The 19,011-nt window shown below is 37.0% G+C and overlaps 1 protein-coding gene across 6 annotated transcripts in view; it reads right to left on the bottom strand.

Annotated features, from left to right (window-relative positions):
* Rab3-GEF (Rab3 GDP-GTP exchange factor) overlaps positions 1 to 19,011 on the bottom strand; it is a 34,407-nt gene that overhangs the window by 3,514 nt on the left and 11,882 nt on the right. The window contains exons 14-37 of one of the 6 annotated variants that reach the window (XM_089703945.1): positions 17,469 to 17,570; positions 17,272 to 17,357; positions 16,962 to 17,147; positions 16,372 to 16,491; positions 16,066 to 16,200; positions 15,136 to 15,336; positions 14,060 to 14,231; positions 13,031 to 13,218; positions 11,930 to 12,088; positions 11,584 to 11,848; positions 11,343 to 11,470; positions 10,679 to 10,741; positions 9,924 to 10,083; positions 9,361 to 9,698; positions 8,905 to 9,046; positions 8,501 to 8,628; positions 8,180 to 8,305; positions 7,840 to 7,881; positions 5,814 to 5,886; positions 5,602 to 5,648; positions 4,911 to 5,084; positions 4,301 to 4,552; positions 3,670 to 3,954; positions 755 to 870 (exon numbers count right to left, since the gene is read on the bottom strand). In XM_089703945.1, coding sequence (XP_089560071.1) covers positions 755 to 870; positions 3,670 to 3,954; positions 4,301 to 4,552; positions 4,911 to 5,084; positions 5,602 to 5,648; positions 5,814 to 5,886; positions 7,840 to 7,881; positions 8,180 to 8,305; positions 8,501 to 8,628; positions 8,905 to 9,046; positions 9,361 to 9,698; positions 9,924 to 10,083; positions 10,679 to 10,741; positions 11,343 to 11,470; positions 11,584 to 11,848; positions 11,930 to 12,088; positions 13,031 to 13,218; positions 14,060 to 14,231; positions 15,136 to 15,336; positions 16,066 to 16,200; positions 16,372 to 16,491; positions 16,962 to 17,147; positions 17,272 to 17,357; positions 17,469 to 17,570 — 3,688 coding nt within the window. Of the gene's footprint in view, positions 1 to 754; positions 871 to 3,669; positions 3,955 to 4,300; positions 4,553 to 4,910; positions 5,085 to 5,399; positions 5,517 to 5,597; positions 5,649 to 5,813; positions 5,887 to 7,839; positions 7,882 to 8,179; positions 8,306 to 8,500; positions 8,629 to 8,904; positions 9,047 to 9,360; positions 9,699 to 9,923; positions 10,084 to 10,678; positions 10,742 to 11,342; positions 11,471 to 11,583; positions 11,849 to 11,929; positions 12,089 to 13,030; positions 13,219 to 14,059; positions 14,232 to 15,135; positions 15,337 to 16,065; positions 16,201 to 16,371; positions 16,492 to 16,961; positions 17,148 to 17,271; positions 17,358 to 17,468; positions 17,571 to 19,011 lie in introns of those variants that run through there. The other 5 variants (XM_089703948.1, XM_089703946.1, XM_089703947.1 and 2 more) reach the window with 5 other exon arrangements.

The raw sequence follows: 19,011 nt of genomic DNA, 5'->3' as shown, positions 1-19,011 counted from the left end.
GCGTTCAAGTATTACGTTACGATTTTTTAAAGATTTTTGACCACCTCTCCACCCCCTTGTAACGCACTGTAACATTTTTGTTGTACCCTAGTAACGCATCGTAAGGTTGTACGAGATCCCCTCTTGAACGCCCCCAAAGATATGGTGTTCATTACACAATATTTTTTAGTCATGGCATTCAAAATCACATTCCTTAACGCTAAATTAGATCTATATCAAATAACTTCGTTTTATACAGTACGTACATTATAACATCAAATGTCATCTTTGGATAAAACTAAGAAAATACGTATAAGTCCTATAATAGCGTATAAGTGTCAACTAAAAACGCATAAGCATAAAAGTGCACTTTACTAAATTCATTGGAATAAAATAACAGCATCTCGTACTCGTCTGGCTATTCTTTCAAAAATTTACCATAAATCAAATGCTACAACACCAAAAACTATTCTCCTTTCTAGGAGGACTAACATGTAGTGTAGTAGTATGAGGTGACGGTGAGCGAGGTGCGCTCACCGTCACCTCATACTACTACACTAAGGGCCGATTTTTCAATGCTTGGATAAAACTTATTCGTCGAATAATGTATAAAACTACCATTTTAAAAACGTATTCTAATTGCCCGTATATATTGACAGTTTACGTGACATTTTAATATTATCGTGTAATACTTAATTGGACGGATAAGTTTTATCCAAGCAATGAAAAATCGGCCCTTAATCATGGCTACGAACACAGAGCTATATAGCTTTACTTGGGCGAGGTGTTGAATTCGACAGCGGACATTTGTCGCGGCGGTAGGGCGGGGGGGGCGGTACTTGGAGCGGGACGCGCGCCCTCGCTAGTGACTGCGCCCACTCGCGGGGGGATCTGGGGAACACCGAGATACTTGACTATCCGGGACCCGGGTATTGGTGTAGTGTGGTGGTACTTGTGTGGTGACCGTTATTTTAGTTTGGAATGTATTTGAAGTTAAATAAACAAGAGATACTTGACTAGGTATCCATGTATTGTTGTTACTTATTTTATTTATGCTTTATTGTACATACATACCAGGGCAAACAAACTTAGACTATAATTTTATACAATAATAACACACGGGCACATATGCACGAAAAGGCGGCCTTATTGCTCAAGAGCAATCTCTTCCAGGCAACCCTGATTGTAAGGAATGTTGAACGAGTACGCGTTGGCGCAAATTCAATGTCTAAATTGATACATTGTACAAATAAATAATTTGTATACAATACAAAAGCCATAAAATATAATAGAAAAAAAAAATAAATAAAAATTATATACATATATATAATATTAAAGTATTATATTTAAAAATAAATATATACAGATAACATAAGACATATAATAAATATGTATATATAAATACATATAAGTACTAAATATACCAAATAACACACAAAATATTATAATATAATAAATGATGTCTCATACAAAATATCATATCAAGAGATAAAATTAAATATAGCAACACAATATTATAATGATAAGAAATGGTTTTTAACCAGAGCTTTAAAACTACTAATATTTTTCGCCCGCCTGATGGATTCAGGCAGAGCGTTCCAAAGATGTATAGCACGAACAGTAAATGAGGAGCCGTAGAAATTTGAGCGATGAACCGGTGTAGAGAGAGTTAGAAGATTGGAAGAGCGAAGAGAGATAGAGCTATTTTCACTAACACCCGTATTCACAAACGTTACTGTGAGGTCTCATAGTAGGCATGGACGCATAGGGGTAGCAAAATCATTTCACAAACAATACTTAAGTGGTGAAGCGCACTATGCGCTCGTTAAACTGAACGCACAGCTAAGCAACTTCGTTAGCTACTTTAGACAACGCATAGTAAACCAAAAACAGGCCACGTGTACAAAACGAGTGAAGTTATATTATTTTGTCGTCTTATTTTGTTGTTACTTTCGGCCTCAAAATGGATTATAGCAGTGAAGAAGAATTCGATTATTATATTAACGATAGGATATTTGAACAAAGGACAATAATAACAAGAAAAGTGGTACGGGACTTTCAAGATCCTTTTGATTAATATAGTTCGGAAGAGTTTAGAAAACGTTATAGATTTTCGAAAGATGTTTATCATGTTCTTTTGCCACTAGTTATTAATGATTTAATAAAATTGACTGAAAGAGGCTTACCAGTGCCGCCAATGTATCAACTGCTGATAGCTATAAGGTTTTATTCCTCCGGAAGTTTTCAGATAAGTTTTAAGAAAACACTTACCTATTTATAATTTACAAATAAGTAATACATTATTGTATCAAAGAACCTACCTAACAGTAGGTACAGTTTCAAGAATTTTTCAGAATTAAGTATAATATGTAGGTAATAATTTATAATCTTCATTTACAGATGTTTACGGGAGATCTTATAGAAGTGAGCCAGCCGTCAGTTCCAAGAATTGTTAAAAAGGTCTCTCGGCTCATCTCACATCTGCATGAAAATAAAGCAGTTTATAAATTTCATTGTCATTTACTCCTGTCAAACTCTACCATGAACTTAGCAATACAAATGGACCAATCACATGTCGCCATTTTACGCAGTGCGTTTGCTTTGCCAAGCATTACTTAAGTTTTGTCTATGAATAGAAAGGCTCGATGATTGGAACGCACTGAGAAGTGTTACCCTTTGCACAGTGTTGATGCTTTACTTAGGGAAGTACTGTTTGTGAATACGGGTGTAAGATAACTAAACTGATTTTTAAGATAAACAGGTGTTTTAGGGTCAAACAGAACACAGTACAGAAGCTGAAGTATGTGGGCGTCCCGGCGAAGACGGATGGGGAGCCAGTTAAGTTTTTTGCGATATTCCGAGACATGGTCAAATTTACGCAATCCGAAAATAAATCTAATGCAGAAATTTTGCAGCCTCTCAAGGATGTCTAACTGGTACTCAAAAAGATCAGGGAATGAGGAATCGGCGTAGTCAAGGAAGGGAAGCAGAAGGGATTGGGCTAACGCAATTTTGGTGGAGATCGGTAGGAAGTTACGCAAGCGGCGCAACGAAGATGCACCAGCAAAAATTTTCTTGCGAATTTGCATGATGTGCTCCGACCAAGATAAGTTCTGGTCAAGGTACAAACCAAGGCTTTTAACTGTTTTGCTGAAAGGAATGCGAGAACCATCAACCACAACACCTGGCAAGCAATCCCATTTAATTTTGCTCATAAGCGGCTTACTGCCAAGTATAATGATTTTAGTTTTTACGGGATTTACCTAAGCCATGTTCCTTGCTCCAATTGACGATGGCTGCGAGATCAGAATTAGTACGGAAAATCGCTTCAGGAAGTTACTTGTGTGGTGACCATTATTTTTTCGCTTGGATTGAAATTGAAGTTAAATAAAATAATATAAAAATACTTATATAAACTTTTTTTTATGATATTTTTTCATAACTTCACAGTAAAGTGGTGTTGTGTGATGAAGCATCGCCTTTGCTTTAAATAACTACTAAGTACGTTTAAATAGTATGGATATTAAATATAAAAAATATATATGATATATCAGTAGTTAACTTGTTTTATTTGCACAAAAATTACCGAACATTATAATTGTTTTCGCTTTAAAAAAAACATGTACCTATTGTGTATTTCGCATTGAATGACATTATAGATGGCAGATTTAAATCTAAAAACAAACCAACCGTGGGCGGGTCGGGTGTCCTGTGCGGTGAGCAGTGCGACATGGTGCGTGCGAGGCGCAGCGCGGGCGCGGGCGGGGGCGGTCGGCGCGGGGGCAGACTCTCCGTGCGACTCACACCTCTCTCACTTCTCTCTGCTCTCTCTCCCCTTTCTCCCCGGTCCCCTCTCTCTCCTCTATCCTCCCACTCGCTTCGATCCCCTCTCTCGCTACGATCCCGGTCTGCACTTGCACCGCTCTCGTCCCGCCTTTCGATGCTTTCGCGCCTTTGCGCTTGACTTACGTAATCCTGATAGGTTGAGAGTAAAATAATTTAAGTATCAAAAATTTTAAATTTTATTTAGGACTGATATAGAGGACGTGCTAATATTATCTCATGTAAACAAGTCATAAAATTGAAGACATGAGTATATGGTGAAAGAAAAATACAGGTCATCAAAAACAAAGCAGACATCTAGTATCTTCATGTGACCATATTTTTTTATTCACAAGACTTTAAAACAAAATTTTAAATTGAATAATTCACTAATGTATAGCAGTATGTTTTTTTATCACATCCGTTTGTTTACTGTCATATGAAACATAAAAGTACATAATTTTATTTAACCCGAACTAAAAATCATTAAAGTACTAACAGATCTTGCATCAGGGCGCTCAGGCAGAGAACGTGGCGGATGCCTGTCGGGGCGCTCGACACGCTCGACACGCTCCACACGCTCGGCACGCTCCACACGCTCGACACGCTCCACACGCTCGGCACGCTCCACACGCTCCACACGCTCCACACGCTCGGGGCGGTCGGGCAGCGCGCGAGGTTGCCGGTCGGGCGGGACACGTGCTTTCGCGCTTCTCGACGCGTCTTCTGTACGAGAGGCGTCTGCTCTCTCCTTGTTTTGGAAAGAAATATAGATTTTTTTAACAAATACCCTCTCTGAACAACAAACCGAAAGGATAAATTATACATATACATTACTATATGTACAACAGCGTTAGAATAGACAAAGACGCATTTTAATTTTCAATTGGTAAAATAAGCAATGATTTAAAATATAATTCTTACATATTTTTGTAATAAATCAGAATATATAAACATACGTAAATTGCATTATTTCGTTCAGTATTCTTTAAAAAATCTAAAAAAACATCTTCCTACAGAAAACAAATATTTTGCGTATCAAATTCAGATTCTTTCGATAGTGATAAATGATTCAACAATGAAAATAGTGGTCATTGGTCAATACATACTTGAGGTATTTGGGTAGCCGGTGCCGTACGAGACTGAGCATGCGCATTGTCAGCGTTCGGTTGCGGAGTGACCGGTGGGATCCTAGCCGCTTGCTCCAGTATAGCTTTCTTTTGCTCTTGACCCGCCGCGAAGTACGAGAACACACACAGCACCGCGTAACATATCTGATCCGCCTGAGAACGGAATTAAGTTAAACTTACCTTTACCTTAAGTTGCAAATGGTTCATATTATTTGATAAAAGAAACGCAAAGCTGTTGAGATAAAAGTGGTGATACACGGTTTTACTGTATGTATAAAAATAAATGAAATTCTCAAGGACGTAAGAATGAAAGCGGTTACGTAAAGCGAATATGCAGTAGACAGTGAAACTGAATGATTTAAACGATGGTCGAAAAAAGACAAAGGCGAAGACGTAGAAAATAAAATTAAAGCGATGAAAGCGAGAAAATACGTGAAGAGAAAAGAAAAAAAAATCACATGTACATACTTCAGAGGTATGAAAGATAAGGTGCATAGCTCATATCGGTTCCATCAAGTTGAACATATAGATAGTACCGAGAAAGCCATATGGAGAAGAAACGATGGAGTTCAAGCACTACTTTCTCTGCCTACAACATAAGACGACACGGTCAGTGCGAAACGAACACAAAACGGATAAGGCATTCAAGAGATACATTCAAAATACTTGCCATGACCGATTTGTACTTGCGTTGAGTAATTTGTCTCGTCTTGGGATCTGAAAAAATCGATGTGAAGGTGATTTGAGAGATTTTGAAGAAATAGACCTGGATGAGATATCAAGGAACTTGACTACGTTACGTTGTATTACGTATTCTACAAAGTGAAGTGTCATAAGAGTTAGAATCATCATATACATATTATATAAATAATCAATACTTACTGAATTCTTCTAAAACGAAGATACCGCCGTTCTGCGTGAAGCACTTTCGAATGTGATCGAGCCGCACAAAGAACTGAAAAATAAATTTTATTCTGATACACTTGATTTTCATTAATGTGATAAGCTTCTACGTGAATAGCTTAATTTTAGCGTGCACACTTGGCGTATTTTTTCACATTTCAAAACAAAATCTTTTCATTTTAACACACAAACTCTTATTACAAACAATTGAATACACGGCTCTGCAAATCATAATGTTATTTCAATGTTTTTCAGATATACGTTTGAAATTGCGTTTCATCTAATAGTTTAAACATGCGGTCATTATTATTTATAAATGGAAATATATTTGTTAAACATCTATAAATATAAATATAGCGTCTGAAAGAGCCCATGCAAACATGCAGGCACTAATAAATAAGAAAGCAAAACACCAGCACTCGATTCACTAATTTCACATGACGTTTTTCCAAATTCATAAAGCGATATCACAAAAAATATCAGTGACATTAGTGTATCGATTGTAAAAAATCAGGAGGATTAGATACACATTTGCTACGTTCAGCCAAACATCTAAAAACTGGATACATAGAGTGTGTAGGGGGCGTGGGCGTGCGGTGGAGGCGAGGTCAGGCGGCGGGAGGCGGGAAGGGTGCGGGGAGCGCGGGCGGAGGGCCGGCAGAACTTGTGAGATGGCGAATGCTCTACGACTGACCTCGTCGCTAGTGCGCTCAGCTGAGCTCCGGCCGGAGGGACCTAACGCGGCCGAACGGACCGACGACGGATCTGAGACCGCTCGCCGGACGATCCGTGAACGTATGCAAGCCATATCGGGTGCGGTTATGAACAAATAATAAACAAAGGGCGTCTATGTGCATGCACGACGGCGCCCGGGCGCTCGCCGCACTCGGGAAAACTAAAACAACGCTAATAACGGCTAAAACAATCGGTAAGCCTCAAACTACAAGTAAAGCCCTACGACCTCGAACGATCATCGCTAATGCACACGCTACGTTGGCCACGGGGTCAAAGGTGGTGCCGATCATCGTAAGGGCCAGCCATTACTAGGTTATGAACCACTGAATACCTCGAAATCCTTCAGCGGAGCGGCGCGGTCGGCGGGTCCGGAGAGAGAGGGAACAGACAAAAACATGATATTAGTTGAAGGCGGCCGAGCGCTTGTCAAGGACCATCTCAAAAGTTCCTAGCGGAGCGCCGCAGCGGGACGGATGATGCAGACAGATAGCACATGCACAAATCATTGTATATCGAGTATGGATACGTAAATCAGATGGACAACGTTTAACCTTAAATGTAAATAACAAAAAAAATTGGCTAGCTATTACATCGAATTAGTAATAGAAAATATAAAAATTCTTCGGCAAAAGCTGCATTTTTCTTAAAAAGATATACGAAATTAAAATAGATTAAAATAATTTTAAAGGAATACTGTATCGAGTATATTTTTTTGTATTATAAACAAAGAGGTAATAAATGATATGCTATAAATATTTAAACTGAAATAAAAATAGGAAAGTTTGAGAGGTCCTTGCATGGTCTTAATATCGATAACAATGGGTCTATTTTTCTAATACAGAAGTTATCTGGGGTAACAACTAAATAAGTACTACTTATACTTTTAATTGCTGTACAGATTATTTATATAGAAAAGTTGTCCTCCCTATTGGCGATATTGATATCGAAATATATTATCAATATATTTGCAATGCACTAACGTCACCATTACAATATAGAAACAATGAAGCGGCCAGCGTGGGACAAAGCCCCTTGGCATAGAACATCGTTTCTTCTTAGAACGACATTCTATAAACAAAACGTATTAGTACTGAGACATCCCCAATATTAAGCAAAAACACCGATCGATACCTTACCTTACGAAAGATGAACATTATACCAAAACAATCGATTATTTGAATTATGTCATTGCCTTGGTATATTAAAATTTACGTACATACAAAAGCAGATGTAAATGAAATATTGATAATATGATAATTGTGTGACCTACCTTGCTGTGGTGGAACAGGAGCCCGACGCCTTCCATGCAAACCTTTAATGTAGCAATTTTAGGATTAGACACTCACTAAAATATTTAATAAGTAATTTTTTGTAAAATGCCTAGGCAGTGGATCAATTATATTTAAGCACTTTCTATGAACGATATAGAAATATACGACGTGCATGATAATGTTTTCTATTTCTAACAGCCTAAATGCTCTAAATTGGTAATGATATTATTTTTAACTTTTAAATATCAAATGGCTACTAGCATTATATAATCATCATAAATTTTTAAAGGAAAAATAATAGAATTATTAAATCATAGATTAAAATTGAAAAACCGAGACCTGTATAAGACCTCCTTCACCGGAAGCACAATCTTGTACTGGGAATTCCCCTCCCAATTCCGCTGCTTCTTGACGCCGACCGCTTTTCTCCATTGCTTCTTTGATGCTATAGTATAACGCCTTGCACTATGAAAAATAGGTGTTTTTATTAATTTCATCTGATTTTGTCGAAATTACTTTTTTCCCGATTCTCTTCTATAGAAGCAACCAGAAGGTCGTGGTAATCAGTTTAAAAAATATTATTCATAAACACTTGTAAAAATTTACCCAGGTAAATTAAAAGGAGTTTGAGTTTTGAATGATTAGCAAGCATGTGTATACCTTCTTCGTGTAATATTTATGTAATTGCGTCTGACCACCGTTCTTCCTCCAAAGGCACAATACTCGTATTTTAGGGCTATAAGTCATGTTGACTAGTCTCTCGTACCACCATCTTTCAACGATTGTTCCTGAAACATACATAGATTTTATTTAGAAATAACCTCTTCTGTATATCATTAAAATGTTTTTTCAAGGATGAGGTTCCAAATGAACCAAGAGAACGACAATTTTTAGGCTTTTATAGAATAAAAAACATCAGTAGACGAATTATGTTTATTTACTTTACAACTGCGAAATCTTGGACCACTAGGCCAATAAATTTCTTCCCCATAGTTTCCTGCAATGTAACTACCCTTGTTGTGAGTTAAATATTCCAATTGTTATATAATTAGTACTCTTTTTACCTTGCGTAGACCGTAGCACGAGTCCATCAGTGCGCACTTCCATGAAGCGCAATGGACCGCCCGCATCCCGTTCGTGCACTGTGAATGACGCGCGACGAGCTTGACGAGATCCTAATGCTTTTAGTTCTATGTCGTTGCCGTGCTGTAATTGGACAGTTAATAAGATGATAATTAAATAATAATAACAAAGGAAAACCTCGACAAAGAGTAACAAAAATCTTAAATAATTAGTAACTAATTTTACATTCTCATTAACATATTTATTTACAATCTGGGAGAATTAGTAAGGTGATTTACACAATTATTGAAGTTTGTTTTATAATTTTTAATACCGAAATATCTAAAATTTTCGCGGATGTTTCGCAAGGTTTCTTACAATGTTTCAAAACATACTTTATCCTTTAAAAAACTGTTGTATAAATTATTCTAAAAATACTACGTTATCAACTAACTTACCAAAGAATGCACAACATCGAGTAGGTGATTCACTTCCTGACTGTAAACTAGCCCAATATGACTTTTAGCCAGCAATCGTCTCACTTTATTCCGAACGATATCAGCTTCTACGTTAAACAGAACCATTGCTGCAGTCAGGTTGTATAAAGATGTAGATAATAAACGATCTTCCTCGTGTTCTAGACGTTTCCTTTCAGTTTCACTGAGACATTTATACCGCTCCATCATTTCATTGGCTCCTTGATCCATTCCAATCATGTCTCGTTCTTGACTGACTGCATCGAGGAACGCGTCCTCCCAGAACTGCATTTGATCCCATAAATTTGATCTTTCTTTACCTATTTTGAAAGTGGAAATTGGTTTTTATATGGTCACAAAACTGTAGGAAATTTAGTAAAATAATGACGAATAGACGACTTCGATTTTTAGCTCATTTCCCGTATATAGGTGTATTTCAGTATTTCAATAGTTTTATTTATTTATTTATCGTTTCCAAGGAGATTTTGGAGACTTCATTAATAACATTTTTAATAATAATATAAATAATTTTATAACTAATTTACCTATCAGTCCCTGGTACAAGTACGTTCGAGCGGTATCCGGCGAGGTCAGAGGTGAGGTAGTTGGTATTCCAACTTGCGGCTTGTAGCTCGTTGCAGACTTGGAAGAGAATACACTCGCCGTTCGAGGCTTGTTTGGGTTACCGCGGCAAACCTGGGTAAACTTTATTCTCTGTATTGACACGTATCATATTGGGAAAATATTTAATAAGAAAATGCACTGAAGACTGAACTGTTGTGAGGCGATATTTAAAATCTATTAAAAATTGTTATAATTTTTTTTTCTTTAACTTTTTCAGCGACACTAGAAGTGAAGTAGTTGCATATCATTTTTTTATTAAAGTGAAAAGAAAGTAGAGATAAAAATAAGCATAGATTTTATGAGAAAAATTAAAAGTGAGATAACATCGAAATAAGTCGAATATGCATGCTTTATTGTACATTTTATATATTGATATCAAATATCTATATTTTTTTACGTTGCATTCCACAATTCATAAACAAAATCCAGGCTGTAATAAAGTTCATATTGGACAGTATTATACATCAATACAAAAAGATCGAAGATAGAAAAATGGAAATATGGGCGTATGCCAAAATACTGAAGCAAGCACATTACGAGTATAAGCGAGAGTCATGAATGAAACAATGATACGATTTCGAAGTATCAGTGTCGAAAAATGAGTTCGATGTGAAGTCAGTCACCGGCGTAGAAGTGCGAACACTGAGAGCGGTAAGAAGCGAGGTCTACGACTTACATCGAGGAACATTGCGTCGGTACCGGGTGGGTGGGACTGTGGGCCGCCCTCCGCACCCCGCGCCTGTGCAACATATCACGTCAACCTAACATTCCTAATAATAATAATAATACGGGCATTTCTCCGCAACTCGACGTCAAGCGCCTATTTTGCGTGAAAGAGGGAGGTGGGGGAAACCAGCTAAAACTGAAACCACCCGAGCTCCTCCATGAAGCCAAGCAGCTTGTGAGGGCTGCCAAAGGCTTCGGGGAGGGACCCGGGAGACCCCAGGCGTCTCGCCCTGTACTCCGCAACCCCCTTACATTCCATGATGACGTGGGCTGCCGTTTCCTCGGTCCGCTATGCATGCTCTGCATAGCGGACTGTCTGTGATCCAAAACCTAACCTAACATTCCTATACTACCGCTAACTATTCACACCTATTATTTCCTTTGGGATATATATTTTGCACTCTATTCCAAAATTACCTATGGATTTCTGGGAATTAATTTGGGGTCATGATTTAGACGTAAAGATTATATGGGTTTCGTATGGATAGATATGTAAGTATTATTAGAGAGTTATTGACATAAGCCATGCTAAGACTTTTATACATAGAAGGCTACATTTAACAGATAGTTCCCATGCGATAAGAGCGGCCCCTCGCCGTTTGTGTGATACTTACGTCAGAATCGAATGAAGTTAGTTTACTGAATAACAGGTTACGTTTTGAGTTCAACATGTCTTTGAATATTTCTGTTGTAGTTGCACCCTCGGTGGCGTCCATTTCGGGGTAGTTTAAAACTGGCATATCTAGAAAACAAGAAAATAAATATAAAGAATGATAAATTCAGTAAATAAAGGTATTTAAATGAACATATGAGCTTTAAATATTTCTAAGAAAGTATATCCTCCAGTGTACTTACCTGACTGTGAACTTTTTCTCGAAGACGGAGCAGACGAAGGAGTATCCATATCTTGTCTATATTGTTCAGACAAAGCGGAACCTCCCATCCCTCCCTGTTCCAAACCAGCTACTTCCTTACTCCAATAGTGAGTGTGCGCCATTTCAGTTAGTTGGAATACTGATGCCATTCCTCCTAAACCGAAATTGGAATACGTGTGCTCTAAGCCATGGACGACTGCTTGAAGAACTTTCAGCATCCCTTTCCAAACAGGTTTGCTTACAAACTGAAAGAAAAAAGGAATCAGAATAGATACAATATTATTTCTGTATTGATATATTTCACAAATAATTTATTTTTCACATACCACATCTTCCACTTTATCATTAGGTGTAGTTTTTCGGTTTATATTTCTGTTCAGTTTACTGAGTACCATGTTTCTATAAGACTCGTCTTCCATTAACTTCTTTAATCGGTTTAATTTCAACCATCCCACACCTTCTCCTTCTAACACATGCTGAATGAGCTGTAAGAAATAAATAATGATAATTAATATTAACTCTGTAATTGTAACAGATTTTTTATGAACATTTCTTTTAACAAAAGATTATATAACTTCCATAATGTTGTACGTATTCCGCTAACAGTTTCTTTGTAATAAAGATTTATTTATTTATTTAATTATTTATTTGTAGCCTACGTAAGTAACTTACTATAGTAACCTTTGGCTCGGTCAGATAATACATTGTATTATTATTTATTAATACACATTTTAGCTTAAGTGATTTTACTTGTAGACTGGTAACACAAAAGAAATAGAACCAAGAAAATTTGGGCGGCGGTTATTTTACCCTAAAATTCAAACGAGTGGCTATACTCAATACTTAAATACATTATTTAGATCCCCGTAATATGTACACTCACATCATTAAGAAACGCTTGGTTCTCAGTATTCGGCGAGCGCGGCACTCGCTGCCGCTCTATATCGTTTCAAGAAATGAACTAAAGGTAACCTATCCCCATAATAACACTCACATCATTAAGAAACGCCTGATTCTCGGTATTCGGCGAGCGCGGCATTTACTGACGCTCTATATAGTTTCAAAAAATGAACTAAAGGTAACCTATCCCCATAATATATACTCACATCCAATGACTCTATTATACTAGTAGACGCGGCATACGCCAACATCATTGCACTAAAAAACAGCGTAATTAATACATACCTACTTACTAACGCATTATCACCAATACAGTTGTTCTCTCTTTCACTCTCACGCACGAGACATAATACATGTCTCACTCATGTACTTCGTAATAACAACTGCCGATTAAAATATAAAAAGAACGTCCAGCCACGACGCTGAATGGGGCGTGACTAAGTGAAACTCGGGCACATAGCTGAGTTTTTTCTTGCCAAAATAGAGAGCGGGTAACGTATCTAGCTTTTTTATATATCATAGCTCACATCATTAAGAAACGCCTGGTTCTCCGTGTTGGGCGAGCGCGGTACTTGCTGTGTGGGCGCGGGCGTGGGCGCGGCGTGGCGGATGAGCGGCGAGCGCTGCACCAGCCCGCGGGCGCCCTGTGAGAACGGGCCGAACGTGGCCGACAGCGGGGCGGAGGTAGGAGTCTCGGCTGGTCTGGCCTGCTTGCCTGGAAGGTAAGTGTTACTTGGATTCCCTTGCCTATAAATAGATCGATATACAGGGTGACTGGTAATTCGACGTGATCCTTCAAAGGGGTTATACTAGAGGTCATATGCAAGTCCAGTTAACCAGGGGTCAAAAATGGATGGTTATTGAGCTATGACGGATTTTGATATGAAAATTTTCTGCCTTTTTACCAAAAACAATTAATTATGAAAAAGCTATTACACTGTTAACATTAAATTGATTTTTGAAAGCCGAAGAATCAGCGATCAGTTTAAAAAAAACTTGCCCAAAACTTTCATCACCTCAAAAAGAAAAGGGTCATAGCTCAATAACCATCCATTTTTGACCCCTGGTTAGCTGGACTTAATTTGTTGCAAATGACCTCTAGTACCCCTTTGAAGGATCACGTCGAATTACCAGTCACCCTGTATATTAATTGGCTGGCTTAATTGATAGATAAATAAGAGTGGGACGGCTCGGTGGTGGAATTTTGGGCGTGATAGCTGTTCCACCGATTGTATTGCCTATTCAGATGAATTTGCTAAATCTGTTTTATAATATCTAAACTTTTCGAGGAGGAAATATTAATTAAGTACGAGAAGCCTACTCGTTACCTCAATCCGTAGATTTAAAGAAATGGATCAAACAACATTTACCTGCAAAATATTCTAGATAAACGCATCCTAACTAGATTTCGGCAGCGACAAAATTTCAAAATTTCACCACATCTAACGATGCAAAGCAGCAAATTTTAACTACTCTAATGAAACACCAAAAGTTCTCTTATAGTCTTTCGTGTAAATTATTCTGAATTCTAATTGAACATATCAAAGAATAATCACCTTTAGAACCAAATAAATCGCTAAACATGCTCGAAGTGGAAGCAGCGAGACCGTTCAGATCAGAACTGATGTTAGAGAAGAAATCCCGATGCGTTGTGGCTAATAACGTTGTCGTTTGTAGAGCGCCGGACTCTCTGCGACCCATTGGTCCAGGACCTTCTTGACTTTCTCCCTTTATTAAATATAAATTAGAATTAAAATTAAACACAAAGAAATTACCTAATGAATGCTATAAGTTAAGCAATAATTGTCAACAATTTCGACGTCACAGAATTTTTTAATGAAAAGCAACTTCATTTTAATTTAAGGCCGTGTACGCGGTCCGTGCGCTGTTTGGCTCAAATATGTGATTTTTCAAACCAGATTGTCCATCAACCACTTATCTTACAAACATATGAATTACTAATAATTTTAGGAAATTTTATTGTCTATGTAGTTAGTTAAGAGTTTTTTTCAATTAATACAGTATTTCTGAATACCATCAAGATAACTGAGCCGATGATTACTTGATTTCACTTTTAGTGTCAATTTCGAAGCTAAAAATATCTGAAATTGCTGACAGATCTAACACACAATTATTTTTAACTAACTGCAAAGATCCTTATTAAAATAGTTAGTTAAAAGATTTTTTTATTTTGGACTCCTAACTTACGAAATTAAAATCCGAACAATGTGAATTTTTTTAGAAATTATAGTCGACAAAATGATTATTTTCACCAAGATATTTGACTTTATTGAATATAATTTATACATATTGCAATAAAAGAATGTCTTACTTATAAGATAAAATTTAAAAAATCAACTAAGGTACCTCTATTATTTTTCTACAATTTTTTTTAAAGTACTATAAAACACTGCGCGTGACCCGATAAAAATCAGTCGGCAGCGAGCCTTTCCAGAGAGAGGACATGTTGCTCGGCGCTCTCCTGTGGACCTATGCTGTTCATAGTAAAAGGATAGCGCAAGCCGCGATCTATCGTAATAGATCGCGGAGTTTTTGACTTGCGTTAAATAGAATATGCGCTCTTAATAGTCTTAGTTTTTATGAAGCTGGCTGTAATAAAATAAATATTTACCTTCAACAATCCCTTTTTAGTAGCGGCTTCTTTAGCACTCTTAGTGAGATCTCCCAAAGTGGACTTGCCAACATAAGTGAGATCTTCAAAAGTATTCTTGCTCATTGCGCTTGCAGTTTTGCTCGCTTCTAAAGCAGACTTCGAGGCTTCTTGAACACTTTTAGATGCTTCTTCAGCTGCTTTTTTGGCGTGAGATGTTAGCTAAAAACAATATTGAACATGTAATATACCGACACGTTTTATATTATTTAATTTAATGTTTGTAAATGTTAAAAATATAAAGAAAACGTGTATTCGCATTCAGTAAAGTGCATATTTAGTGAATATTCTAGCATGTTACTATGTTTTATTCCACTCCAATACTTCTAAGCAATGAGATGAGCAGAAGATATATAATTAATTAATGTAGCCTTAACGGTGCTAATATAATATAATATACCTTATGTAAGTCCAAAATAGTAAATATTTTACATTGCACTATTCTATCAGATGGTTAATGAAAATGTTATACAGTATTATGTGTTAGCTATGTGAGTAATGTAAGTAGTTGAATTATTTACGCATCATTATATGTTTTCTACAAAATTCTACAAAACTGCAGCACCTAACGGATACCTTATCGAAGGGAGCAAATATGTTCTTTTCCTCTCCTTGCTCTACTTGTCCTTTCTTCAAGTTAAAGCAAAAATTAAGAAATACATTTTTACAGAAATATGTATTCTACAAATTTAACAACATATTTTTATGAACCTTCCAAAAAAATATGTTACCTAAATTTGTTTTCATCATAAGTATTCCTTTGTCCACCAATTACAAATATAATGCTCTTTGTATCAAAATGATTCTTATAAAATAAAACTTCTACGACAACAACCATCTTGCAATTGTCTTAGTTATAGGACATGAAATAACAATATTGTTCTACTTTACCTTGTCCATATGAGCCAGGAGTCCTTCTTGACTGCTCTGCCGAGTGGTTTCACGTACTAACTCTTTAGCCTGAGCTGCGAATTGTTCCAAGAGCGAAGTCTGCGAAGCTTGCCGTGATACTCCACTACCAGAACTCTAAACGCAATTAATGAAAAATTAAGAAAATAATAATGTTTTTTAACATTTTTTTCTGAGATCGGAAAGAAGTGTTTCAAAAGAAAATACTACGACACTACGGTATCCGAATATAGAAAAAGAATAGTCTAACTTGTCATGCATCGAAACGGATCAGTAAGCCAAGAATACCTTAGTTCTTGTAGCATATTGCGTCCTATGTGAGGGAGTATGATCGGCTCTAACAACGGTAGCCGGTGTGGTGGTAGAATTGGAGTCAGACTCCCGACCGAAACTACCGCTGTCCGTGTCCTATAACATATATGTATATGTTATGTATGCTTTTCAAAATAACGAGTCGATTTCGCTTCAGCTCTTATCATTATCAACCGTACATTTAAGTTACCAACTAGGGGTGCAGTTTTTCAATAATACTGTTATGTTGAAAATCAATCGAACTCCACCGTTAATTTTAGTCACCTGTACTTTTTTAATCCCTACTTATTTTTATAAATACCCTCATAGGAGGTTCGTGTTCCTGCAGTGGGAACATGATATATGGGCTGATGATGATGATTATGAATATTATAAATGTGAAAGTAACTCTGTCCATCTGTATCTCTCTTCCTCACGTCCATGCCAATGTAGCGATTTGGATGAAATTTAGTACAAAAAAAGTAAGACCTAAGAACGAACACAGGATGACACGGGAACTATGCGGGTTTTTCTTTACTATACGGACCAAGCGGAGAGTGGAAAGCTTTTATTGAATAAAAACTTACACTCTTTTTAACAGGTGGTGCATGATCAGCAGCATCATCTTTGCCTTCTACAACTTCGTCCTCAGACAAATCGCTATGTTCAGAACTAGAGCCGGAAGGTGATGGAGATGTAGATTCCCGCCCTTGTTCTTTGCGTTCCTCGACTTCTTCATCTCCAAACATGAGTGACGATGGTGGGCTATATACCTAAATAAAAAAAGCATTTCTAATATTATATAATACAAAAAAAAACTGAAATCTTATAGAAACAATAAATTAAATACACCAGTGCAGTTGAAATAAGATTATGTATGCATAAATTTATGCTTACTGTTTTAGGATCGAGAGACGAAGAAAGCGTCATTGGAACTTGTACAACAGCGTTATAAGTTTCTCCGACAACGTGTTGCATACCACCTGAAAATTTTCAAATATTGAATAGAACCAAAAAGATATGAAATGTAGAGTTATTAAAATTAATAAATAATTAAAGGTATTAAATTTAAGAACATAGTATATAGTTTTTACCTGGAGATAGATCTGAAGAAGCCATTTCCGAAACAAAATCACTGAGAGATGAATAAGAAGAGCTCGTGCTTTCTGCTCCATCTGAATCGGAACCACTTTCATCTGAAAGTAATCAAATAGAATCAATACAATCGTAGTTACATAAATTTTTAAAATTTGTGTTAATATGATTTTCTCTTTACTAAATCCTTTATTTTAAAAATTATTAGGTCAAATGTCAGATAGGGTTATAGCTTCGCCATTTAAGTCGATAAAATCAGCTCACTAAACAATTTTTATTGGCTTTTAATGTTCCTCTTTTTTATATTTCATATGTTCTCACCAGTGGGTTGATTCTCCTGCCTCTGTAACTGTCTCAGGGCACCATTAAGCGAACTTCCGTCATCCCATACAACGAAGCGTAAAGTATTGGCGAACCATTTGGGCTTATCGCCAACCTGCCGAGGGTCTAATACGCCCGTTTGTACGCGTAAGAAAGCCACGTTGTATGGCGTTAAGGGAAACAAAGCGGTAACCTATTAAAAACTCGAATTTCTATTACCCGAATCTTAAAATCCCGAAAACGGTTGTTAGAACTTTTAAAAAACAGATGTAATGAATGACATCTTTTTAAAATTCCTTTTTTAATTTCCCAGATGAATCAATTTCCAGATACACCAAAACCAGATTTTTAAAAAGTATTTTTTTGTTTCCCGTATTCTCATAATCCAGATATAGTTATACCAGATTCTCAGAATACTTTTTTTTGTTTCCCATCGTACCATTTTCCAAATAAACTATTACCAAATTTTCATAATCTTTTTATTTGGTTCCCATATAATCGTATAGCAGATAAACTATTGCCAGATTTTCATAATCTCTTTATTTGGTTCCCATACAATCGTGATTATACCTTTACTATTGCCTGAAAATGAACATTACCAGTAAGTAATTTGTTTTACTTGCCCAGTACAGAAAGGTTTAAGTGTCAAATTTGACTCAGTAGGTTAGGTTAGGTTTGAACTGCGACCCTTACGCACGAGCCGAGCGAGCGAAGCGAGCGTGCCGCGGCAGCGGCCGGCGAGTGCCAGAACCGACTCGCTATTGTTTTACTTGCCCATTACAGAAAGGTTTAAGTGTCAAATTCGACTTAGTAGGTTAGGTTAGGTTTGAACTGCGACCCTCACGCACGAGCCGAGCGAGCGAAGCGAGCGTGCCGCGGCAGCGGCCGGCGAGTGCCAGAACCGACTCGCTATTGTTTTACTTGCCCAACAGAAAGGATTAAGTGCTAAAATCTATTCAGTAGGTTAGGTTAGGTTCGTGCTGCGACCCCCTGGAAGGATTTCGTTTTTCTGGATATCGTTTATTTGAATTTCAAAAATCTGGACATTGTTTGTCTGGATATCAATCAACTGTATTTCAAAAATTTGTGTTTTAAAAATGTGGCTTTCGTGCATATGGATTACGGTCATCTGGATTTTGTGCATTTAGATTTCGTATGTCTGGAACTCATTCGTCTGGATTGTAAAACTTCGTACAAATGAAGAAATGGGCAAATGAAATT

Source organism: Colias philodice, chromosome 15, assembly GCF_061535455.1.
Source record: "Colias philodice isolate Cphi_HAF_F1 chromosome 15, ilColPhil1 Martin Lab GWU primary, whole genome shotgun sequence".
Taxonomy (NCBI): Eukaryota; Metazoa; Arthropoda; class Insecta; order Lepidoptera; family Pieridae; genus Colias; species Colias philodice.
The sequence above is the reverse complement of the archived record's forward strand: the minus strand, read 5'-3'. Positions and strand labels throughout refer to the sequence as shown.